The sequence below is a fragment of the Vidua macroura genome, chromosome 29 (assembly GCF_024509145.1).
Source record: "Vidua macroura isolate BioBank_ID:100142 chromosome 29, ASM2450914v1, whole genome shotgun sequence".
NCBI classification, from domain to species: Eukaryota; Metazoa; Chordata; class Aves; order Passeriformes; family Viduidae; genus Vidua; species Vidua macroura.
The window spans coordinates 3,252,867-3,277,658 of record NC_071599.1 but is presented as its reverse complement, the minus strand read 5'-3'; the positions used below and the strand labels follow the sequence as shown (position 1 = coordinate 3,277,658).

General features: G+C 49.5%; 2 protein-coding genes across 5 annotated transcripts in view; one reads left to right on the top strand and one right to left on the bottom strand.

The window, feature by feature from the left end:
- Positions 1 to 402: 402 nt before the first annotated feature.
- On the bottom strand, positions 403 to 13,323 carry SYT11 (synaptotagmin 11). Of its 2 annotated transcripts, none has more exons than XM_054001423.1 (4): positions 12,938 to 13,323; positions 8,141 to 8,955; positions 5,314 to 5,434; positions 403 to 3,332 (listed from the first exon to the last, which is right to left on the bottom strand). In XM_054001423.1, exons 1-4 carry the CDS (start codon positions 12,969 to 12,971, stop codon positions 3,019 to 3,021), a joined length of 1,284 nt encoding a protein of 427 aa, XP_053857398.1. In that variant the 5' UTR covers positions 12,972 to 13,323; the 3' UTR covers positions 403 to 3,018. The 2 variants fall into 2 exon arrangements, with proteins under 2 accessions (XP_053857398.1, XP_053857399.1); XM_054001424.1 differs by having other exon boundaries at positions 403 to 3,329.
- A 210-nt stretch (positions 13,324 to 13,533) lies between these two features.
- LOC128820626 (GON-4-like protein) overlaps positions 13,534 to 24,792 on the top strand; it is a 30,278-nt gene continuing 19,019 nt past the window's right edge. For 2 of the 3 annotated variants that reach the window (XM_054001412.1, XM_054001414.1), the window contains exons 1-11: positions 13,534 to 13,847; positions 15,791 to 15,955; positions 16,732 to 16,928; positions 18,007 to 18,081; positions 18,495 to 18,545; positions 19,144 to 19,194; positions 19,542 to 19,637; positions 19,853 to 19,957; positions 20,391 to 20,561; positions 21,498 to 21,690; positions 24,154 to 24,255. In XM_054001412.1, the coding sequence (XP_053857387.1) occupies positions 13,589 to 13,847; positions 15,791 to 15,955; positions 16,732 to 16,928; positions 18,007 to 18,081; positions 18,495 to 18,545; positions 19,144 to 19,194; positions 19,542 to 19,637; positions 19,853 to 19,957; positions 20,391 to 20,561; positions 21,498 to 21,690; positions 24,154 to 24,255 (1,465 nt within the window). In that variant the 5' untranslated portion in view covers positions 13,534 to 13,588. The remainder of the gene's footprint in view (positions 13,848 to 15,790; positions 15,956 to 16,731; positions 16,929 to 18,006; positions 18,082 to 18,494; positions 18,546 to 19,143; positions 19,195 to 19,541; positions 19,638 to 19,852; positions 19,958 to 20,390; positions 20,562 to 21,497; positions 21,691 to 24,153; positions 24,256 to 24,792) is intronic. The other variant, XM_054001413.1, reaches the window with a different exon arrangement.

Sequence of the window (24,792 nt, the reverse complement as noted above, 5' to 3'; positions counted from 1 at the left end):
AGCCACAGCTGCTCTGGGCACCTGTGCCAGGCCTCCACCCTCCCAGGGAGGAATTCCTTCCCAAAATCCAACTAAACCTCCTCCCTGTCAGTCTGAAGCCATTGTCCCTTGTCCTGTCACTCCAGGCATTTATAAATAATCTCTCTTGGCTCCTTCAGGTGCTGGATGGCCACAATTAGGTCACCCTGAGCCCTTCTCTCTTCCAGACCTGCTTTAATTTAATATTTAATGTGCCAGGATTCTGTTGCACTCCTTTATCCCCCTGAGTTTTATTCTGTGTGTGCTTTTCCTGTGAATTAAATGCACTTTTTCAGCAGAAATGCATATTTATGGAAGCAAATCCTTGGAGTGTTCAGTTGTGTTGGTTGTTGCCCACGGTCACACACGGCAAAGGCAGCAAAATTAAAGTGATTTAATTTTTATTTGCACGCTCAATGTGCGTTAACAAATTCAACATACAAGGTAGCATTACAGAATGTAGGTTAGCTTATAGCATTATGCAGTTTCACACAGGTTGAGTTAGGTTTTTTGCCTTTTTTCTTTTTTTTTTCCACACAAAGTTGTAACTGTCCAAGTTCATTTTACAATAGAAGACACAAGGTAAAGAATAACCACACCTGGGAGATTTTACAGTGAGTCTGCTGTCACTTACTGTCTATTTTATGTTTTAAAAAATATATATCTGCACATTTTCAGTTTCCTATTTCCAGAAGAGTGTTGGAGCTACTCCTACCTGCCCGCTAGCCTAAGTCTATTTACCCTGAGCATGTTTCCTTGACAAGAAATTCATCTTTCCTTTGCAACTAAAGGAATCTTAAGATCATCTAGGCTTAGTCATGCTTTTCACACCGAAAGGAGAAGGAAATTTTGTTGCTGCTGTTAGTCCTGGTCAGATCTTTGGAGTGGTGTTGGAAAGCACGTTCTGAGGAAAAGTCGTGAAAAGTTGCTTGAATTGCAGCAACACAATTGCTTAGTGCAAAAAAATTAGGATTGAAAGAGATTTACAGCAATTTCCAACGGGGGGAACTCGTTCTCTGGGCTGTGGCTCTGAGCCACAGAGCTCGAGCTAGAAAGAATTTAAGACACTGATAAAATCTACTACAACCTCAGGCAGAAATCCTGGCCATGGGGATGGGTGAAGGGGGAAAAGTCCAAGCTTGTGTCTGCTGAGAAATGGAGCTGCAGCCTCAAGGAGCCCCAGCCTGGCAGGGAGGGCCAGTGGGTGAGAAAAATCAGCTTTCCAAAAAGAATGCCTTAGGAAGAGATGCCAAAGTGGTGGCAGCTGACAAAGTGCTGTTCATACAGAGCTGCTGCTCCCCTGGTGCCTCGTGGGGAACCAGGAGAGCCTTGCTCAGTTATTCCCATTTCAGGGCAGAGGTGAAAAGGATCATTTTTCCAACAGGGATCTAAAATTCAGCAGTCGAATCCTGTAAGTAGTTAAATTGTTTTAATTTCAAAAAAAAAAATTAATCTGTTATTTGCATTCCTATTTGCATCCCAGAGGGCTCAGAGCAGTCTGGCTGCCTGGGAGCAACCAAAGATTTTCCTGAAAACCTGGGGCTGTCGAGGAGCCTCTTTGCAAACCCAATTCTGCTTCTGCATTTCCACTGGAGAGCCCAGGAACAATTTTAATTATAATTATTTCTGCTCTATCCACCAACACAGGTTACCATGAATGATTTGCTGCCAGATATCAGCCTGATCTGTGCCCTGGCTGGGCTGTGACCAGAATACCCAAATCCAGGATGCTCTGCTTGCATCCAAAGGCAGCTCCACCAGATGCTGCCAAACTTTATGAACTCCTGTTCCAAATTCCTGACTCTGCAGGGTTAAAACAGCCTGAGGTCCCTCTGATCAGGGCCATCTTCCCCCTTGCAGGTGGTTCCCAGACTCAGAAGTCAGTCAGGATTTCAGGATTCCCCCAAGCTGCCTTCAAAGCCCAGGTGTGGCACATTTTTAGTGCCAGGCTTTGCCCTGTGTTTACTCCTCTTGTGGGAGGCTCCGAGGTGACTGCAGGATCTTGTCTAATGCAAAATGACTCCAGCATGGATGAAGGGAAGCTTTGTCACCTTTATGGACAAGCTCTGCCTCCAGGACCTTTGCCTGTCTCAGCTGTGTTTTGCCATTAAACAGAAATTATCAGAAATGATCAGAATTTGACATGTAATGTTTGAAAGTTCCCTTACCAATCAATGACACATCAGTGTTTGGGTTTCCTTGGGTGCTTCATGCACAGACAGGATTAAATAAAATGAACCTGAGCAGGATTTCCCCAATTCCTACAGTCTGTGAGATCCTGCCTGCGTGACCCCCACGTGGCAACGGGATCAGTTTGTTGGGGTTTGGATTTTAGGGTCAAGTCTTGGGTGTTGTGACCTCACAGCTCCCCCAGGTACATCACGACAAGGATTTCTGTGCCTGACACAGAATTGTTTCTTCTCTGGAGGCCAGTGCCATTTTCCCTGTATTTTCCTTTTGTGCCAGTGCAGAATTCTAACCCAGCTCTACATGGAAACGTGGTTGGGACTCCCAAACCAGCACAGAACAGAACTGCAAGAACCAATGGGCAGGCAAAACTAACAAGAAACTAGAGGTTAAACAGCAGAATTCAGAAACTTTGGGAGAAGCCTAATGAAGACAGGCCAATCTTGGTGAATACCAGCAAAGACAGCTCGGCACAAACACAACTTCCATAGTGACAGATAATTGTATTAAAACCTGCAACTTGATATTGGCAGTTATACTAATTTCAGTTTGTAGTAGGCATGCAATAGCGTGATTACACTGTTATATATATTCGTGGTACCTTTTTTTTTTTATTTATTTATCATTATTTATTCCCCATCGTTTTTTGTTTTTTTTTTTTCCTTTGTTTTGTTTTAATGCTCCTTAGAATTTTAGTGCCCTGCAAAAACCACATCACTAAAGAGAACCAATCAGCTGCTGCTTCTCAACGCAAGTCGTTTAGTCCTACAGCTAAACCAAGGTTTAAGTCTGTCCTAGGGGGTCAGCCTGGCCTTAGTACTCGCTGAGGCTGTGCCACTTGGCCACGGCTTTCCTGGGGCTGTCGCAGACCTCGCGCCAGTGCTCGCTGCCCGCGGCGCTGGCGCTGTGGGCGCCCAGGATCAGCCTGCCCACCACCTCGTTCTTGGTGGTGCGGTCGAAGTCGATCACCAGGAACTCGATGCTGATGTCGGGCAGGAGATCCACGGGGATGTCGTAGATGAAGGACTCGTTGAAGACGGGGTTCAAAGTGCACTTCTTGACGTGGGTTTTCTTCTTGGCGATGCGCTTGCGGCCGTAGTAAACGTTCACCTTGACGTAGGGGTCTGCTGGGGGAGAGGGAGCAACCAGTGACACGGCCCAGGAGAGCTCCACACACTGGCAGGGACTTCCAAGTCCCATTCCACTCCTGCCCATCCCATTCCACACCTTCCACTACCCCAGGTGGCTCCAGCCTGGCCTTGGGCACCTCCAGGGATCCAGGGGCAGCCACAGCTTCCCTGGGAAATCTGCTTTAATGTATTTAATCCCAAGCATTCAAAGATTAGTGAGCTCAGGAGTTTCAGACCCTCACCCCCCTCCCCAGTTTAGGTGCAAGGGGATTTTTGGTGGGGGGAATTCTCCTGGGCAATGTTCCCATAGAACCATGAAATGGTTTGGGTTGAAAAATAGACTTGAAAACTCATCCAGTCCCATGGTAGGGACACCTTCCACCATCCCTGTCCAGCCTGGCCTTGGGCACCTGCAGGGATCCAGGGGCAGCCACAGCTTCTCTGGGCACCTGTGCCAGGGCCTGCCACCCTCACAGGCAGGAATTCCTTCCCAATATCCCATCCAGCCCTGCCCTCTGGCAGTTTGAAGCCATTCCCTGTGTCCTGGCACTCCTAAACTCCCTGCTGGCTCCTTGCAGCACTGGAGGCCACAGTGAGGTCACCCCAAACCCCTCTGTTCCCCACACTGAGCACCCCACCCTTGTTCAGGACACAGCCCAACAGAGGCTCGAGGCACTTCCAATAAATTGCAGATGGGAAATGCTGCCTGCAGAAGGTACTGGGAAAGAATAAAGTTTAAAACAAAGCCTCCCTTTTCCCCCCAGCCCTCAGGCAGCTGCTCTTTATGCAGACACTGGTGAGGATTACAATCAAGATACCAGGCACTGAGGGATTTTTTTTTTTCATCCCACACAAGTTTTGAAGGCCCTTGCCTAGCTGGCACTGCCTCTTTTCACCTTTTTTTTTTCTTTTACCCAACTGAAATGGGCTTATGCATAATACAAAAGATCATATAAATAAACAGTGTTAGTCACAAGATTCTGCAGGTAGAACATCACTGAAAATTTTATCCTGTGGTTGGAGACTAGACATGCAGAGCTTTTTCTTTTTTCTTTTTTTCCCTTAAAAAAAGAGTAAAATGTAGGGCCTGCAGTAATTAAGCCTAGTCTGCATTCCTTCTGACGTGCCCAGGAGAAAGCTGCAGAACCAGGACCAGGTTTGCTCTCAGGCTGTTACTGACTCTCAAGTTGATTCCAACCATTTCCCCATAATCCTGAAGGAGACTTTGCTACGGGGATTCAGGAGTGTGAAAATCTGTGAAACAGCAAGGCCAGAACAGCTGCTCTCCTCTCTTCAAACAGCACAGGAACAACATAAATGAAAACACCCCAAACCAGAATTTTTGGGAGCACAACTCGACCCCCCCTGGCTGTCCCCTCCTGGCAGGAGCTGTGCAGAGCCACAATCCCCCCTGAGCCTCCAGGCTGAGCCCCTTCCCAGCTCCCTCAGGAATTCTCCAGCCCCTTCCCAGCTCCCTCAGGAATTCTCCAGCCCCTTCCTCAGCTCTGGACACGCTCCAGCCCCTCCAGGTCTTTCTTGTCATGAGGAACCCAAAAGTGACCCCAGGATTTGAGGCTCCTCAGCAGTGCCCAGCACAGGGAACTGGTCCTGTGCCACCTGGGCTCACCTGGGTTGGTGTCCAGCCCCTACCAGGCAGGACCATTCCCAGTTTTCCTCACACCATTGGCCTCATCCCATGGATCCCATGGATCCAGACATTTCTGGATCCAGCACAGAGCTGCTGCCTTCACAGAGCCTGCATGAAGTGCTCCCAGCAGAAACAATTTGGGCTGGTCTGCACAACCACCTGCAGGTGAGTGATGGAGCACTCAGAGCAATCCAAAACCCTTCAGAAGAACTTGAGGAAAAATGTATAAACAGCCAAAATCTTCAGCTAAAACAAAGGCAAAACCCTGCAGCTGAACTTGGGGGTTTATGTTTTTCCCACACACTCAAAGCTGGAGAAAATAGCTTCTACCTGAGAGGCCAGTGATGTCCATCTTTGGCAAATGCCTGGCTTTCAGCACCACCACGGTCATCCTCTGTGCCACGGGCTGGTAGGACAGGGACACCTGCAGCTCCCCTCTGCTGATGCACTTCTGCAGGGTGAAACACACAGAACTCCTCAGGACAAGGTGGTCTTACACACAGGGGGGTCCCCAGAATTTCCTTTCCTTGTGTTAAATGCCTAAAAAGTGGGAAAATGAGCCCCAGGTGCCTCAGCTCGTGCTCACCCCACAGCTGTGAGCATCCCCAAGCCTGGAACTCTGCATTTCTAGGAGGGCAAACCTGGTGGGACCTTCTGAGAGAGGAGTGGCCTTGGGGGATCTGCTGCCAAAGGGCTCTGAGGGATTTAGGTGCCCAAAATCCACTGATTTTTTTGTGGAGCCTCAGTAGCTGAGTCCCTCTTCAGGAATGTTCTGACAGTTTTACCAAGGCTGCCTTGGGGGATCTCTTACTAAAAGGCTCTGAGGGGTCTAAGAGCTCAAATTGCACTGATTTTTTGGGGGTTTCAGTAGCTGAGCCCCTCTTCAGGAGTGTCCTGGCAGTCTCACCATCAGTTCAGCCTGCAAAGCTAGAGGATGAAGATGAAAAGATCAAACCAGAGCAGGTTTTGTCTCAGCTGAAGCTGCTGTGCATCCTTGCAAAGACAAACATTGCACTGGCACATGAGGAGGAGGAGTTTTGCTCTCCAGCTGCTGTGTGAAGCCCAGGGAGCTGGCACTAACTGAGGGGAGTTTATCTGCTCTCAGGCTGGAGCTCAGTCTCTGAGCTGCTGAGAGTTTGGCTTCCCCCCAGAGCTGCCCCACCAGGGAGGCCCCAAGGAAGGGATTTTCCATTTCTCTCCTTTCACAGCAGCAATGCCCATCCCCTGCTCCGAGGTGAAGTTTAGCAGAGCTCCCCTCTCAGCTTAGCAGGAAAATGCAGAGGGTGAATTTCAGCCTGGAAAATGTTCATTTGCACTGGGTGATTCCTTTTTATTTTTCTGTGTGTTTAACACAAGTTTTTTCAAAGGCGTGGGATCACAGGGTGGTAACTATCCTGTGCTGGAAGGGGCTCACAAGCTCTGTGGAAATCCAGCTGATGGGAACTTACTGCTCGTTCAAAATGTTGGGAGGAGAACAGATATATTATATGTAATAAAATAGAATAAACATAATAAAATATAATAAAATGCAATAAAAATAATAAAACAGAGTAAATATAATAAAAGATAATAAAATACAGTAAAATAATAAAATGGAATAAACAAAATATAATAAAATACAATAAAAATAATAGAATAGAATAAATATAATAAAATACAATAAAATAATAATAGATAATAAATAGAATAAAATATAATAAAGTATAACCAAATATAATAGAAATAAGGAAATATAATAAAACATAATAAATAAATACAATAAAAATAAAGGATAAATATAAAAATAAATAACATAAAAATAAAGAAATAAAATTAAATAAAGATATATTAAATATATAACAAATTATAATAAATTTATAATAAATGATAATAAATAATATATTCCTGGGCCTGGAATAGAAATATTTGGAACTTTTTTCAAGCATGCACATCTGGCACCAAGATAAATCAATTTTTGATTAGTAATAAATGTTAAATAATTTGCATCCTTGATGCAAAATAATAAAATTATTTATCTTTAAATTTATTTTTCCCTCTATTTTTCAGCTATTACTTCTAAGAGATCAATCAATACACTGAAAAAAAAAATTAAAGACCCTGAACCAGCCACTTGTTTTATCATGATATAAAGCTTCCCTAGAACTGAAGAACAGCAAAGTAATTACCAGAACTCTTGTTATTTTGGGGTCATTGACATAGAATCTCCTATAAAAATACTAAAAAAAAGGAAAAATAAAAAAAAAAGGGAAAAAAAAGCTAAACACCCCATAAAGTAGAAACATTTCAAGTTAAAGATGCCATTCTAGGACATAAGGAAGGATTCCTTTTGCTTTTGGACCTGGGAGATGGGCAGCAGAAATCAACAGAGCAAGAAGATTAAAATCTGAATTATCTCCTCCTCCTCTTGAGCACCCAAACATCTGCTCATCCTTTTGTTTACACCGCCAGGCACTAAGAGTGGGATTTATTTCACCCAGATTTTCCATGCCTGCATTTTGTTCCCAATCCAACCCATCTCAGGTGGGATTCCTGGGAGCTGATTTCTGCTCCAGGACCGGGGGAATCTGGTCAGGCATTTTACATTTTACTGAAATTTACACATTTCTGTAAATAATTCCAAAGAGATGGGTTTGAAGTGGTCAGATCAGAGAAATCTCCCTCTCTCAGTGAGGTTTGCAGATGAATGTCCTGTTATCACATCAGCTTTTATTTGGAGATGGGAATTTGCCTTTTTTCTTGGCACCATCCATCATAACATCCATCATTCCTGAGCCTCAGGAGTGACAAAACCTCATCCAATTGCCATCACCACAGAGCAGAGAGGTGCCCAACCAAAACCACAGCCATATCTCACCAAAAATGTGCATTTGTGGAAAAAAAACAGAATTTAAAAACAGGTTTAATGGCTGAGGATCTGCATCATTCCTGCTTGTTAAACCATGGAAGCTCCTGGATCAAAAGCTCTGGGATCAAACACAGCCATATCACACCAAAAATGTGCATTTGTGGAAAAAAACAGAATTTAAAAACAGGTTTAATGGCTGAGGATCTGCATCATTCCTGCTTGTTAAACCATGGAGGCTCCTGGATCAAAATCTCTGGGGTCAAACACAGGCCAAAGAGTCTCCCTGCACGGAAGTCGGGTGAACACACTTACTTGGATGTTCCTTTTGAGGATCTCCCTGGTCAGCTGCACCTTCCCAGTGCTGGGATCCACCCCTGCAAGGGGCACCATCACCTCCCCAATCACATCATCGCGGGAGAAGCGGTCGAAGCTGAGCACGAGGAAGTGCAGCACCAGGTCCTGCAGCTGGCTGTAGGGGATCCCATAAAAGGTGAAGGTCTCGTCGAAAACGGGCTCCAGGGTCTTGCGGAGCACGCGGGTCTTGACACGGTGCCTCTTGTCGGGCAGAATTGTCATCTTGATGTAGGGGTCAGAGCTCTGGGTGTGCTCGTCCATCACGGGCAGCCCGTGAGCCTCCTGGATGGTGACCACCAGTGCCTTTTTGGGGAAGTTGTAGTCCACTGAGAAAGTCAGGTCTCCCAGCATGACGTCGTCGCCCGGGGAAGAAGGGGAGGAGGTTTTACTCCCTCCCGGAGTGAGGCTTTGATCTGGGCTGAGTTCATCTCCATAATCGACTTTGATGGGGAGCTGGTCGACCTGGGGGGGTCCGTCTGGAGCCTTGGTGGGGCCCATCAAGCCAGACTCAGCAGCATCCACCAGGAGGTTCCCCCTGCCCCCCTCCTTGGCCGTGCCGTTCTTGTCTCTCCGGATCCGGTTGATTTTCTTCTTGTTGCTCAAGGTCTCCGGGTAGATGCTGATGCCTTTCAGCATGTGAATGAATTTGTACGGGGGGGTTTTGTGCTTCTTTTCTGCTTGCTGGTGACAGCATGTCCACACAAAGACTGTGACTGAGACAGAAACCACCAGGACGGTGGCTCCAATGAGTCCTGCCACCACGGGGGACACATCTGTGGGAAGACACGGCAGTGAGGAGCAGCACACCTGGCTGCAGATCTGCACACTCCTGTCACACTCTTAATTCTGGATCTGCCTGTCACAGCTTCCCCAGACATCACTCCTGTCTCTAAATTTATTCCTCACACTCCTAAGGCGTGCCTGACCTGTGTTCCATGAGCTAAGGAGCTCAAACTGTTGATTGCCTTATCTTGCCAAACCCAGCTCCTGCATCACCAGCATCTCCATAGGAACGCGGGCTCTTGATGTGCAGGAAGCATTTTCTTTTATTTTTTTAATGCCCTGCTCAGGAACGTTACACAACTCTATTTTCACTACAGGGAAGGAGTAATAAATATGGCCATAATGCTGGATTTGAGATATCCTTCAATAACAATTTTTTAAATATCCCTTTGCCTTGAAATGGTTGTTTTGCCCTGGCCCTTGTGGCAGAAGCCAGGGGTAAACCTGAAATCTCCCACAGAAATCCAGTGTCCAAACCAACAGACAGAAAATCCTGGGCTTGGATTTAGGGATTATGTGATATTTTCTAGATTTTATGCCAACTGTGTTAATCAGTAATGGCAAGGCAGAATAAAAAAAAAAAAAAAAAACAAAAAAAAAAACGTTCATTTTTATTTGCTTATTTGCTAATGGATGACTTTGGAGAAGTTTTACCAAGGCACAGAATGAACCCAGTGGTGCTGAGCTCCCCAGGACACTGCACTGACATCCTCCAGCAATTCTGAGAGGACTGAAAGCCTGGGCTGGATGGAGAGCATGTGGAAGAGAAGGAGATGCAAAAAGAACTGGGGTTGTTCAGTCTGAAAAGGGGAGGAAAAGGAGGGGATTTTTTCTGTCTTCAGTTTCTTGGTGGGAGATTTTAAGAAGGTTTAACTTTCATGTAACTTATTTTTGTATTCCTGGTTTTAAAGCCATTTTCTTTTATTTTTTGGAAGCCAGCAAACAAACAAACAAATAAGAAGCCCTTTAACCCTATGTCTCTTTCTTTCACAAATTGTCCAAACCACTTCTTTACCAAAAACCATTGTCATGACAATCATGGCAGCACCCAAATGACACAGCTGGTTAAAAAAGGTAAACTTGTCTCATTTTCCTTTTCATTCTGTACCACAAACAGGAGGAAATAATCTTCTAACCTCATCCTTGAAGCTACAGAGAGCACCACGAGTTTGGATTTTCTCTGTTCTTCCCACATCACCATTTTCTGAGGCTAACAGGCTGGAAACTGAACACCTGACAGACTCAGGGAAAATTATTTTGCCTGCTCTCAAAACTGGAAAAACCACTTTTAGTTAGACAGAAACATTTCTGACCTGCAGCTGGAATCTTTGGCTGATTTCACAGAGAAACCTGTCCCAGGTCTCACTGCAGAGCCTGGGATCGAGTTAATTAAAGCAAGAAGAATTCACAATATTGACAAAACACTGCCCCAAAAACCCAGCTTCAGCTGGCTATTTAATGTTCCCTCTTTGATATGAGGCAAATGATCTTCAACAGCTCATTTGGAGACAACTCAGCTTAAAAAGCTTTGGTGGATGTGTAAGAAAAATGCTGAAACTCCATTCCCATTCTTATTCCTATTCTTAATCTTATTCTTGCTTCTTGGTATGTGTTTTATTTCTATTTTGTCCTCACGGGATCAACTCTTGTACCTTCATTTCTTGCACCTCTGATGGGACAATTACAGAAGCAGCACCCAACAGCCACACCAGAAAGCACCAACTAAATCTTTTCTCTCACTGAATTATCATAAATCTAAAAATTATTTCAACTCTGAATATGATTTTGACTCTAAATGTTATTTCAAGTCTTACATTTGGCTCCCATGATGTTCTGTGGCAAAAAATGAGGTTTGCTGTGTCCCACCTCATCTCATCCAGTGCCTGTTCGTGCCTCAGTTGCTCACAATCCTCCTTGTCCTGGCTGAAGGATCCTATTTATATAATTATTCCATCCATCCCTTACTCCTGTCTCCATAATCTCTTAAAACTGTGCTGGTCTAAAGCTGCCTAAAGCCAATTTTAGTGAAGTTCTGCAGCTTTCAGAGCACGCCCCACGCCCAATGTCCATTTGAGATGGCAGCACAGCCTGACACCTCCCTCCAGCACAGCAGAACTTTGGGTTTTTATCCAAACTTTGTGAAAGCTGTCTTTGTTCCGACGTGACTGCTACAATTCGACCACAACAAAATCAAAAATCACTGAAAACCTCCTTTTAAACCCGATCTTTGCTAAGGATACCCCAATGGTGGCCAATGGTTAAATGGTGACAGCACGTGGATCCCAGGAAACACAAGGTAAGAGGGAAGTGGGGCCGTTTTCCAGGAGATAAATGGTGCTGGATGGAGGAATATCCCAAAATACTTCGGGATTCAGAGGAAATGCAGCACCCGGCCGTGCCCAGGGTGGGAGGGGAAGGTCAGCGGGGGCTGCAGGACAGGCGGGGGCAGCGCTCGGGATGCTCAGCCTGGAGCAACCCCCGCCCTCCTCACCCCGGGGCTGCACCAAAATCATCCCAAACCCCAGGGTTCTGGGCCCCGAAATCATCCCAAACCCCAGCAGTCCTGGGCCCCGAAATCATCCCAAACCCCAGCGGTCCTGGGCCCCGAAATCATCCCAAACCCCAGGGTTCTGGGCCCCGAAATCATCCCAAACCCCAGCGGTCCTCAGCCCCGAAATCATCCCAAACCCCAGCGGTTCTGGGACCCGAAATCATCCCAAACCCCAGCTGTCCTCAGTCCCGAAATCATCCCAAACCCCAGGGTTCTGGGCCCCGAAATCATCCCAAACCCCAGGGTTCTGGGACCCGAAATCATCCCAAACCCCAGCGGTTCTGGGCCCCGAAATCATCCCAAACCCCAGGGTTCTGGGCCCCGAAATCATCCCAAACCCCAGCGGTTCTGGGACCCGAAATCATCCCAAACCCCAGGGTTCTGGGACCCGAAATCATCCCAAACCCCAGCTGTCCTCAGTCCCGAAATCATCCCAAACCCCAGGGTTCTGGGACCCGAAATCATCCCAAACCCCAGCGGTCCTCAGCCCCGAAATCATCCCAAACCCCAGCGGTCCTCAGCCCCGAAATCATCCCAAACCCCAGCGGTTCTGGGCCCCGAAATCATCCCAAACCCCAGCGGTTCTGGGCCCCGAAATCATCCCAAACCCCAGCGGTCCTCAGCCCCGAAATCATCCCAAACCCCAGCGGTTCTGGGCCCCGAAATCATCCCAAACCCCAGGGTTCTGGGCCCCGAAATCATCCCAAACCCCAGCGGTTCTGGGCCCCGAAATCATCCCAAACCCCAGCGGTTCTGGGCCCCGAAATCATCCCAAACCCCAGCGGTCCTGGGCCCGCCGCCGCCGGGCTGGCCCCGCACGGGGCTCAGCGGGGTTTGGAGCTTCTCCATCGCCCCCGCGGCGCTCCCGGTACCGGCTCCCGGCTCCGCCCGGGCCGGCTCCCCCTCCCCGCCCCGGCCCCGCCGCCCGAGCATCCCCCGGTGCCCCGGGCAGGCCCCGCCTTGTGGCGCCGGTGCCGGTGCCGCAGCCGCCCCGGGGAGCGCGAACAAAGGCCGGGGCGCGGCGCGGCCCGGCACAGACATCACGTCATCGGCCCGGTCTGCACCTGCCACCGGCCCCCGCTCCGCCAGCGACCGCCGGCACCGGCCCCGCGCCCGCGGCCGAGCGCTGGCACCGCCCCAGCAGCGGGCGGCGAGCGGCGGCGGCCGCGGGGGGAGCAGCATCGCCCGGCCCGCGGGGGCGGAGGGGCCGCGGGATGCTGAGGGAGCGGGGCCGGGCGATGCTGAGGGGCCGAGAGGCGCTGAGGGAGCGGGGGATGCTGAGGGGCCGTCGGGCGCGGCGGCCCCGGGCCGGCGCTCCCGTCCCCGCGCGGCGACAGCGGGGCCGAAGGCGCCGCGCGCGGCCCGGCCCGGGGGCGCCTCTCGGGGCCCCGCCGGGGCGGACGGGCCGCAGCCGCACTCACCGAAGCCGGGGTGGACGCTGGTGATCTCGGCCATGGCCCCGCCGAGGCCGGGGCCGCGGGGGTGCGGGGCCCGGTGCGGAGATGCTCGCGGCCGGGATGCAGGAGCCGCCGACTGGTCCCGCTGCGGCGCTCGCCCCGCCCGGCCCCGCCCCGCCCGCGGCGGCCCCGCCCGGCGGTGACTCGGCAACTGTCGGGGCTCCGGGCACGGAGCCGTGGGGCGTGTGCCCGCTGGGTCTGAGCCGCGCTCCCACCGGCAGCCGACGGCAGCGGCACGGCGGGCGGCAGCACCGGGCGGACCCGCTGTGCTCCACGGGGACACCCCCGGCGGGAGAGGCGGGCGGGGGGCTCGGAGCGGGCAGCGGGGTGTGTGACCGTGTGTGTGTGTGTGTGTGCGCGGGGGGCGGCCCGGGCCGCGGCGCCCAGCGAAGATGGCGGTGACCGCGCTCGGTGCCCCCCCCCCCCCCGGCTCCGCCTCACCGGGGCCCCGTCGGGGACCGGCCCCGGGCGCGCATGCGCGGGGCGAGCCCCGGGCGCTTCCGCTTCCTCCGCGGCGAGCGGGACCGGGCGGCCCGAGCGGGACCGGGCGGCCCGAGCGGGACCGGGCGGCCCGAGCGGGGCCCGCAGCAGCCCCGGAGCGGCCCCGCGGCCGCCATGGCGCTGGCGCTGAAGATGCTGCCCTGCAAGAAGCGCAGAGCGGCGGCGGCCGGGCCGCCGAGCCCGAGGGAGCGCGGGGACGACGCGGAGCTGCCCGGAGGCTCCGGCGCCGCCGATGGCGGCGGCTCCGCCAGGCCCGCGGGAAGGGGGCCCGGGGAGGCCTCGCCGAAGAGCGGGAGGAAACCCCCCGGGAGGCCGGCCCCGAGCCCCGGGCAGGAGCTCCCCGCGGGCCCCGGCAGCCCGGCGGCGGCGGAAGGTACCGGGAGGGGCGGCGGCTTTGCTCCCTGGGATTTTGCGTTTATTTTGTTCCGGATTTTTTTCCCCTAGGGAGTATTATACATTAAAATGAAAATGAGGTTTTCCCCGATTTTTTCTCATCCCTGGAAGTGTCCGAGGCCGGGTTGGACGGGACTTGGAGCGGCCTGGGGTGGTGGAAGGTGTCCCTGCCGTGGCAGGGGTGGGATTTATGTTCCCTCCCCGCACGAACCATTCCGTGATTTTATGGGAAAGGGTCCGTGCGTGTTTCTTATCCCCCCTGAGGCCGGAGTTGGGGGATTGGAACATCTCTCTCACAAGGAACTGCTGGGGGAGCTGGGGCTGCTCAGCCTGGAGAGGAGCCCCAGCTGAGAGGGGCCTCAGCCCCGGCTGTCCCTGGGTGTCCTCAGGTGTCCCTGGGTGTCCCTGTCTGTCCCGGGGTGTCTCTGGGTTTCCGTGGCTGTCCCTGGTGTCTCTGAGTGTCCCTGGGTGTCCCTGTCTGTCCCTGAGTATTTCTGTCTGTCTCTGGATGTGTCTGAGTGTCTCTGGGTTTCCGTGGATGTCCCTGTCTGTCCCTGTGTGTCCCTGTGTCCCCCTGTCTGTCCCTGTGTCCCCCTGTCTGTCCCTGTGTCCCCCTGTCAGTCCCTGTGTCCCCCTGTCTGTCCCTGTCTGTCCCTGTGTCCCCCTGTCTGTCCCTGTGTGTCCCCCTGTCTGTCCCTGTGTCCCCCTGTCTGTCCCTGTCTGTCCCTGTGTGTCCCTGTGTGTCCCTGTGTCCCCTGTCTGTCCCTGTCTGTCCCTGTGTCCCTGTCTGTCCCTGTCTGTCCCTGTGTCCCCCTGTCTGTCCCTGTGTCCCCCTGTCTGTCCCTGTGTCCCCCTGTCTGTCCCTGTCTGTCCCTGTGTCCCCCTGTCTGTCCCTGTCTGTCCCTGTCTGTCCCTGTGTCCCCTGTCTGTCCCTGTGTCCCCTGTCTGTCCCTGTGTCCCCTGTCTGTCCCTGTGTCCCCTGTCTGTCCATCCCTGTGTCAGGAGGGCAGAGCAGCCCCAGGCTCTGCTCCAGGCCCAGCGATGGCCCCAGAGCCCCGGGCAGGGCCTGAGCCCAGGAGCTGCCCCTGCCCAGGAGGCAGAACTGCTGCCCTGGGCAGTGCCAGCCCTGAGCAGAGCCCAGAGGGGCTGTGGAGCCTCCCTGCCTGGGTAGCCCAGAGCCACCTGGCCCCAGTCCTGTGCCCTGCGATGGCCCTGCCTGCACAGGGTGCCGCAGGTGTCCCACTGTGGCCCTTCAGACTTGATGGTTTCTGTGGTTCTCAGTGAGAATCATCTCTGGTTCTCGTGCTGCTGTGATGAGCCCCCTGATTTGACCGAAAGCTGAGTTTGTGTCAGGGAAGGAGGTGGAACAGGACAGTTCCCAGTTGTTTTCTAGGCTGTGGGCCTGCCCAGAACAGGAGGGGAAGGGTTTGAAGGGTTTGTAGCCACCCCTGCAGCCATGTGGGTTCATTAGCCCACAGTGGCCATGGAAATGCATCCCAAGGGTGCAGCCAAGTGTGCTGTTCCAGCTGGGAATAACCCCCTGGCTGTACCTGCCCCTCCTGTGGCAGGAGCACTTGTACAACAGGGACTGGAACCACGTTTTGCAGAAATCCCCAGGTTCTGGCAGTTGGCTGATATAGACAGGGGCAGGTTTGAATGTGGCTGTGCCCAGCTGATAGTGAGGCAGCGAGGCTGAAATCGCTGGAATGGGATCCCTGTTCCTGGGGCTGTTTCCAGCAGGATGGAGCTGCTGCTGCCCTGCGCAGCTGCATCACACCTATGGCTGTTGGTTTGATGTGTTTGAGTGGGAAATTCAGTGGGAAATGAATGGAAAATTGATTTGTTAGGTGTAGCACACACCTAACGAATGTGTTACCTTTGCTCTGTGGTGTATCTGCCTACAGCTGGGTGTTCTGTTTCCAGGGAAAATCCCTAAGCTGTACACAGAGGTTGAAGTGAGTTCTCAGCGGGATCCATATCCAAGTGAAAACCCTGGTGCAGTGCCAGGCTCCCCAGGGAGAAGCTCCCTGCAGGTTTCTGCTGCCAGAAATCCCACCACGATGAAGCCGCTGAAGAACACCAGAGCTGGTGAGTGATCCCAGCAGAGTGATGAGGAAAATTTGGATTTGGGGCTGTTTTGGATAAATCTGGCTGATACAACAAACTCTGGAATTGTGAAGATGGTGGGGGCTGTGTAGGTGTAGGGTTTTTTAAGATTTTCATCTTGTGCTCCATAATTCAGTGTCCCAGTGGAACTTGCTGGAGTTGATCTCTGCAATTTTTGGCTACTAAAAATCACTGCTCTGCTTTAGAGAAAATGAGTCAGCAAAGCAGGAAAACCCTTTTTAAGTCCTGGAAATTGTACCCCGTTCTTGCTTAGTGGAACCTGGAGTTTTACAGCACTATTAAAGGTGTAAAAAGGCTGCTGAGGCCATTTTATAAATCACTCTGGAGGAGGTGGCAACTGCATGACCTCAAGTAACTCAGTCAGGTCCTGCAGAACTTGAATCCATCATTCAAAAGACTTTCTAGTTCTCTGGGCTGTTTCTGTTTGGGTGGTCTTGCATCAGCTGATGGAAGTTCTGCTGTTTCTTGCAAGATGAGTCTTTGCAAGATGAGTCTTTGCAAGATGAGTCTTTGCAAGATGAGTCTTTGCAAGATGAGTCTTTGCAAGATGAGTCTTTGCAAGATGAGTCTTTGTAAGAATCTTGCAAGAAGAGTCTTGCAAGGGGAATCTTTGCAAGAAGAGTCTTGCAAGTTTTTTTTCAGAATCCTAGTTTGTGCTTCTTTTCAAACTCATCCTCTCACGACGTGCCGGATGCGAAGCAGCCGAGGTTTTAGATGCCATTTCTGCTGATTTTCAGAGGAGCAGGACGGGGAGGATGGCGAGAGGAGGAAGAGGAGGAGGAAGGCAACCAAACGGAAGAGGGAAGGGAAGAGCCTGGAAGAAGAGGGCTCCTTGTCCTGTGACATCAAACTGGACGAGTCCCTGGACCGCACCCTGGAAGATGGAGCCAAGCAGCACAACCTGACCGTGGTCAACGTCAGGAACATCCTGCACGTGAGTGTGGGGACTGGGCAGTGCTCCTGGCTCTTGGATTCCTCATTCTTGGTCAGCACCTGTTGGAGATCTGGATGCTGAGAATTGTAGACTTTCTGTGCTGACAGACTCTGGCTCCCTGGAGAGCACTGCATTTGACCTGAGGCTGTGGAGAAGGCTTCCAAAACTGAATGATAGAACTGAGATTATGGGTGTGGAGTTGATTGGAAGTGTGTGATATCATGGGGTGGAAAACTTAGGGGTTGGGGTTTTAGAATATAGTAATATACATAGAGCAAGATGGAGGTTTTAGAGCAGAGGCAGCTTCTTCTTCCCCTTCTTCTTCCCCTTCTTCTTCCCCTTCTTCTTCCCCTTCTTCTTCCCCTTCCTGGGTGTGGGTAGTTTTTTGTAATTGGACAGAAAAGTCCTCATTGCAGACTTCGAATTATTAGGTTAAAAGTGAAAATTTAGGTGTCATTTCTTAATTGGATAGTTTAGCCTGAAAAGATATTGTAACAAGAGATAGTTGGCCAGTTTGTGCCTGGTTAATGAAAGACTGCAGAAGTCACTGCTGTGAGACTAACATAGATTAGAAATTTAAACACCTGAGTCTGAAAGTGAGCTATGCTCTCAAGTGCCTTCAACCCCAACCTCAACAGAGGAAGAAAAAGGAAACCAAAAACCAGCAAGCACCCATGTCCTGATCTCTGCTAATAAATCCATCTAGGGGGAATCCAGTGAATAAATCTGTGAGGATGGGATCTCCTGGTGTCTGTGCCACTATTTTCTTTTTCTATACTGGGAATTTATTCTGGGGAGCATTCACAGAGAACATAGTGCAAATGTTTTAATCACTGCTGTGATTTAAATTTTAAATTTATTAATGCATTTAAATTAAAAAAAAATAATTTATTATTTTAAATTAAATAATTTAAATTTTACTGTCTGATCTCCAAACAGTTATTTTTGCTACAGTGTAATTACAAAGCCTATTGTACACTGAGTATTTCCCCATCGTATTTCCAGGTAGTTTATTCCAACACTTGTTGTATTGTCTGTTTCTCTTTGCTAAACATCCTGGTTTTGTGTGTTCCTTTAGGAAGTGATCACAAATGAACACGTGGTGGCCATGGTGAAAGCAGCCATCAGTGAGACAGAAGATATTCCTTTGTTTGTAAGTTAAAAACTTGCTCAGTTTGTTTTGTCAGTTGTTTCAATTGCACAAGGCCTTCCTGGGCCATAATGGGATGTGGGGAGAAGAGGTAGAACAAAAAAGTAATTTACCTGTTATAATAATTAGGTTTCATTATCAGATTTGCCACCTGGATGAAGTGAGTAGTGTCTGAGTGTAGATTCTGAAACAGAAATAGGAGGAGTTATTTTTGAGGTGGCTGTGGTGATGTCTGAAAGGTAATTAATTTAAAGGTAGTGAATTTAAAGGCAATGCATTTTTAAAAAGAGAAAAGCTTCACAGTAAGCTATACTTTACTCATAGTAACTTTACTGATAGTAAAGAGTTGCTGGGGAAAGGTCTGTCATTAAGGAAAGGACTGAACTTGTTACTGTTGTCTTGTTTTAAACTCTCAGGAGCCCAAAATGACTCGTTCCAAACTGAAGGAAGTGGTGGAGAAAGGAGGGGTGAGTAAATCATCTGTTCCAACTTCTGCTCTTTGTGACAGTGACAGCACCCCAGGGAATGGCTGGATATAGGAAAAGCTTCTTCCCTCAGAGGAGCCCAGGCTCCCCAGGGAATGGTCCCAGCCCCGGGGCTCCAGAGCTCCAGGAGGGTTTGGACACTGCTCCCAGGGATACCCAGGGTGGGGTTGTTGGGGTGTCAGTGCAGGGCCAGGAGCTGGACTGGGTGATCCCTGTCCCTTCCAACTCAGCCTGTCCTGTTGTTCTGTGAGTGGTTTTGGTTGTGTGACCCTCTGAGAGAAGCATAAATGTGGTTTGAGTCTTGAAGTTAAAAGAATCAGTTAAGGCAGTGTCAAGAAAAAGGATTAATTTGAGCTGAGCAGCACAGAGCCAGGTCAGGCTTGGCAAGGGCAGTGAACTCCCAGTGTCCATCATCCTGAATTCACTTCCTGGAGATCCCAGGGGAGATTTGAAGGCTTTGTTTGAGCTCTGTTCTTGCTTGGCCACTGTGGAGAGCAAGGTCACAAGCTCAGGTGCTCCTTAGATTGATGAGATTGACCCTGCCTGTGTGACACAGCCCAAGTGTTTTTGCTGTCCCCAGGTGATTCCAACATGGAATATTTCTCCAATTAAGAAGGCAAACGAGGTGAAGGTAAGTGAATTCTTGCTGAGAAAGGGGAGATCATACTGGAGGCTTCCTGCTGAGGCAGAGATCTTTTGGAGGGCTGGAGCAGACTCGTGTGCTAAAACCATCTCTGAGCTGGTGTCTGCTCATGCAGTTTCCATCATATGAATACTAAATCATTTCTGCCTGTTCTTGCACCTTCTCAAACCACTTGCTTTCCTTCGCCAATCTTCTAGTAATTTATTTCTTTGCTTTCTTCAGGATTTCCTTTCTGAGCTTCAGGGTGTTTCCTCAGTTTGAACTATTTGCTCTGACTGTGCAGCTCCTCCTCCTCCTGCTGTTAAGAGTGGTCACCCTCTTTCTCTCGTGTGCAGCCCCCTCAGTTTGTGGACATTCCCCTGGAGGAAGATGATTCCTCTGATGAAGAATACCAGCCTGATGATGAAGAGGAGGATGAGACTGCAGAAGAGGTAAATGTTCAGCACAGAGCTCTGTGTCTGAGGCAGGAGAGCACTCTTTATTTTAACACATGGATACTTGTAAGCCATCCTGGACCTTCCACCAATCATTCTTCAATGCTCTACTATTCACTTGGCTGGAAGAGAGGCTTTGAAATGTTATTTGGAGCAGTTATTGATTGTGGCACGATGGTTTTTGAGAGTGTTGTGCACCTCTTGCCCTGCAGAGCTTGCTGGAGAGTGATGTGGAGAGCACAGCTTCTTCTCCTCGTGGAGCCAAGAGGTCCAGGACAAGGCGCTCCTCTGACGAGGAGGGAGGGACAGTCTGTGAGGTAAAGCTGGAGGAAACAGTCATTGTTCCCAATTTATTCATCCAAACCCCAAAAAAATCAATTCCTAAAGCTGTGGGGACATTCCAGCTGCCAGGTGGATTTAGGGTCCCACTGCCATGTTTCCTTGCAGGAAGGGCTGAGTCTAAAATAAAGCTCTGGGCATGGAAACTGTTGTCAGTTCCTTAGATAATGATTATTTTTCTAATAATTTCTGAGGAGTGCAGGAGAATGGCTTCCTCAAATCTTCCAAACGTATCCTTTCCAGAAAATCTTGATATTTCTTTTTACTTTCTGAAAACCAAAGTGAGTGTAATAGGAAAATTCCACATCCTTCTGTGAAGCATTTCTGGTCAAGCAGAAAAGGAGATTTACTCTGTCCTTGGAAACATCTGTTCTGAATAAAACCTTTTAACACAAAGGCCTTTTTAATTAGATGGAGATGGCCACATCACCTGTTGTTAGACACATCAGTGCTGAAGTGGTTCCCATGGGACCCCCACCACCTCCCAAACCCAAGCAAACCAAAGACAGCACCTTCATGGAGAAGCTGCACGCAGTGGATGAAGAGCTGGCCTCCAGCCCTGTCTGCATGGACTCCTACCAGGTACAGGGCTGGCTTTGGTGGTTACAGTTTTTTTCTGTGACATTTACATAACTAATGAGAATAGTTTTCCTTTTGAAAATTATCCTTTTGTCCTAGTTCTGTTTTGCAGACACAGTTTTTACTGTTAACAGCTGAGCAATTTGGTTCTCAAGAGCCTGGTAAAGCAGAGGAAAGCTCAGCTTTTGAAACCTGGTAAAGCTGAGGAAAGATCAGCTCTCTGAGCCTGGTAAAGCTGAGGAAAGCTCAGCTTTCTGAGCCTGGTAAAGCTGAGGAAAGCTCAGCTCTCTGAGCCTGGTAAAGCTGAGGAAAGCTCAGCTTTCTGAGCCTGGTAAAGCTGAGGAAAGCTCAGCTCTCTGAGCCTGGTAAAGCAGAGGAAAGCTCAGCTTTTGAAACCTGGTAAAGCTGAGGAAAGATCAGCTCTCTGAGCCTGGTAAAGCTGAGGAAAGCTCAGCTCTCTGAGCCTGGTAAAGCAGAGGAAAGCTCAGCTTTTGAAACCTGGTAAAGCAGAGGAAAGCTCAGCTCTCTGAGCCTGGTAAAGCTGAGGAAAGCTCAGCTTTTGAAACGTGGTAAAGCAGAGGAAAGCTCAGCTCTCTGAGCCTGGTAAAGCAGAGGAAAGCTCAGCTTTTGAAACGTGGTAAAGCAGAGGAAAGCTCAGCTTTCTCAGCCTGGTAAAGCTGAGGAAAGATCAGCTCTCTGAGCCTGGTAAAGCTGAGGAAAGCTCAGCTTTCTGAGCCTGGTAAAGCAGAGGAAAGCTCAGCTTTTGAAACGTGGTAAAGCTGAGGAAAGCCCAGCTCTCTGAGCCTGGTAAAGCAGAGGAAAGATCAGCTTTCTCAGCCTACAGAATAAACGATTCTCTGTTGCAGGAATGGAATATTTTTGGGGTTGGGCTTGCCTGGCTGGGCTGAAATTGCCAGAAATCCTTGTTTGTCCCTGCAGCCCCTGGAGGACAGCCTGATTGCCTTCAGGACCCGCTCCAAGAGGCCCCTGAAGGACGTTCCCCTGGGGCAGCTGGAGGCCGAGCTGCGCGCGCCCGACATCACCCCCGACATGTACGACCCCAGCACGGCCGACGACGAGGAGTGGAAGAGGTGGCTCAGGGGGCTCATGAATGATGACGTGGAGAATGAAGGTACCTGGCAGATGTGGAGCTGGTGGGGGCACTGGGACTGGGGGTTTGTCGTAGTTGAGGTGGTCACAATACAAAGCAGTGCTCCATTTTCAGAAGGCTTCAAATCTGGTTTTATTCTAGCATGCTTTTTATAAATTCTTACAAAACTCCTAAGTTTACACTTCAGATCCATTGGTGACTGTGATGTTTTCCTGTTGGGATGAGAGAGAGTGCAGGTATTCCTGGCCCTTACTGTTGTTTTCAACATCTAAAAGAGATGAGTCAACCACCCAGAGCAGCAGAGAAGAGTTTGAGGGTTCCACCTCAGGCAACTTTCATTCCAGTGTTTTTCATCTCTAACATCCAAGCACAAAATGAATACCAGAAATATTTTCCATGGCTGTGTCATAGTTGAGACAGAGGCAATACAAAGCAACACACTCCATTTTCAGAAGGCTTCAAACTGGTTTTATGACAGCATGCATGCTTTTTATACATTCTAAACTAAACTCAGAAGTTTACACTTTACTCATTGGTCAGGAAAGACAAACAAAGTGCTCATTGGAATAGGCAGTTGCAGGTTTCTCTTATTTATCCTCCTTTCTTTCTTGGTTTCTATGTTGTCAACCTTGATAGGAAATTCTTTCAGGGGTAAACGTGGATCTTCTCATCAGACTTCTCTCTGCTCACAGAAGTCACTGTAACACCTCTTCCACAGGGGTTCTGTGATTTAGCCAGGCCCAGGTGCTGGTGTTGCACCTTGGAGGTGGATCCAGGCTGGGAATGAGCAGGTGGAGCAGCTCTGGGAGGACTCAGGAGGTTGCACATGAGCTCAGAACCTTCCCTGATCCCTGGGGTGATCCCCCAGTGTGGGAAAGAGGGGGAATCTGCCCCTCTGCCCTGCTCAGGTGAGACCCCACCTGCAGAGCTGGCCCAGCACAGGCAGGAGCTGGAGCTGCTGGAGAGAGTCCAGACGAGGTTCCAGGAGGAGCAGAGGGATGGAGCAGCTCAGCAGCTCTGCTGGAAGAAATTGGGAATGTTGAGCCTGGAGAAGAGAAGGCTTTGGGGTGACCTAATTGTGTCCATCCAGAACCTGAAGGAGCTACAAGGAACATGGGGATGTAGAACATCCCTACAATTCCCAAGGGGTGGAGGGACATGATGAGGGAGAATGGCTTCACACGGACAGGGAGGAGATTTAGATGAGGTATTTGGGAAAAATTCCTCCCTGTGAGGGTGGGAGGCCCTGGCACAGGTGCCCAGAGCAGCTGTGGCTGCCCCTGGATCCCTGGAAGTGCCCAAGGCCAGGCTGGATGGGGCTGGGAACCACCTGGGACAGTGGGAGGTGTCCCTGCCATGGCAGGGAGGGGAACTAGGTGATTATTACAGAATCACTGGCTTGGAAGAGACCTTCAAGATGATTGAGTCCAACCCAGCCCCAACACCTCAACTCAACCCTGGCACCCAGTGCCACATCCAGTCTTAAACACCTCCAGGGATGGTGACTCCACCACCTTCCTGGGCAGCCATTCCAGAACTTTATCACTCTTTCCATTAAAAACTTCCTCCTAATATCCAACCTAAATTTTCCTTGGCGCAGCGTGAGACTGTGTCCTCTGGTTCTGTCAGTTCCTGGAGAAAGAGACCAACCCCACCTGGCTACAAGCACCTTTCAGGGAGTTGTAGAGAGTGATGAGGTCACCTCTTGAGTCTCCTTTTCTCCAGGCTAAACACCCCCAGCTCCCTCAATCCTTGCTCACAGGGCTTGTGTTCCAAGGTTCCTTCCCACCCAAACCATTCCATGACTGTCTGTTGAAAGCCTGAAGCTTTGTTTTTTTATTTATATGTGATATTTTTGTCTGTAACCATTAATTTTTTAATCCCGTGCATGAGTCTTGCAATCAGCTTTCCTCATCTTCCCCTTTGTGAGAGTGTTTAAACTTCAGGTGTCTGACTTGTAAATATTTAAATATTTAAATTTGTAAATATCACCAACACACAGGAACTGGCAGCCACGAAGGGAAGTGGTGGATTTAACCCCTGATGCACCTGAATCCCAGTTTGTTGTACTCCTCGTTTGGGGCAGTTTCACTTTTTGGGTTTTTTTGGGTAGAAACAGTTATTTTTGAGAAGAAACAGGAACAAGCTCTGGGGCCCAGCCTCCTTTTTTTTTCCTGTTTTAACTGGTTGCTTACAACTGTGTAAATTGAATATAAACCAGAAACTGAAATTACACTAGTGGACTCTTTCTAAATTTAGCTAAAACTCACATCCCAGAGAATCAAGCCAGCTTTTCAGAATGGGAATGGTTGTAGCTCAGCTCCTGACAGCTCAGTTTGAAAGGAGGATGGGTTTGCTATTGCTTCCATAAATACAGCTCATTTCCAGCAGTAATTCCAGCCCTCTTTGTGACAGTGAGCAAAGCTTCTGCTCCTGGCAGCTGCTGGGCAGGGTGGTGACAGTTCAAAACCTGCTTCTTTGTAGATGAAGCTGATGATGATGATGACCCTGAGTACAATTTCCTGGAAGATCTGGATGAACCAGACACAGAAGACTTCAGGAATGACCGTGCTGTGAGAATCACCAGTAAGTTCCCCAGGAATTCCCCCTCCTGTCTTGTTGGCAGCAGTAATTCCTTGGGAAGTGTTTTGTTGTAAGGATTTTTGCAGTGCAGGATAGTAACTAAATATCTGTATGCTGGTTTGACCAGCTTTTGGCTCTCTGCTCAGGTGCAGCACAGCCTGAAGAACAATATTTAGGTGACAATAAAACCTGAAATAAGGTGATAATACATTCTGAAAGCTTCAGGCAGTTCAGACTTGAATGCTTGCCTTGTGATTGAATTTAATTAGATTTTGAAGTCCTCACAGTCTTCAGCTTAGTTTTATAAACATATCACTTTCTGTCTTTGCAAAAAGCCACACTTGCTTTAGGTCTTACTGCAGATTAACATAACTTTAAATTTAATCATGAAAATGAGTTTTTATGTGATATTTTAGAATCCAGACAATCTCAGCTCAAGTTTTTTTTTGGAAAAAAAAAAAAGGAATTATCAGGGGCCTTTCTTTTTTGGTCCTCGGTTTGCAGGAGGAGGGTTTCCCTTTGTGAGAGAAATTCCTTAAT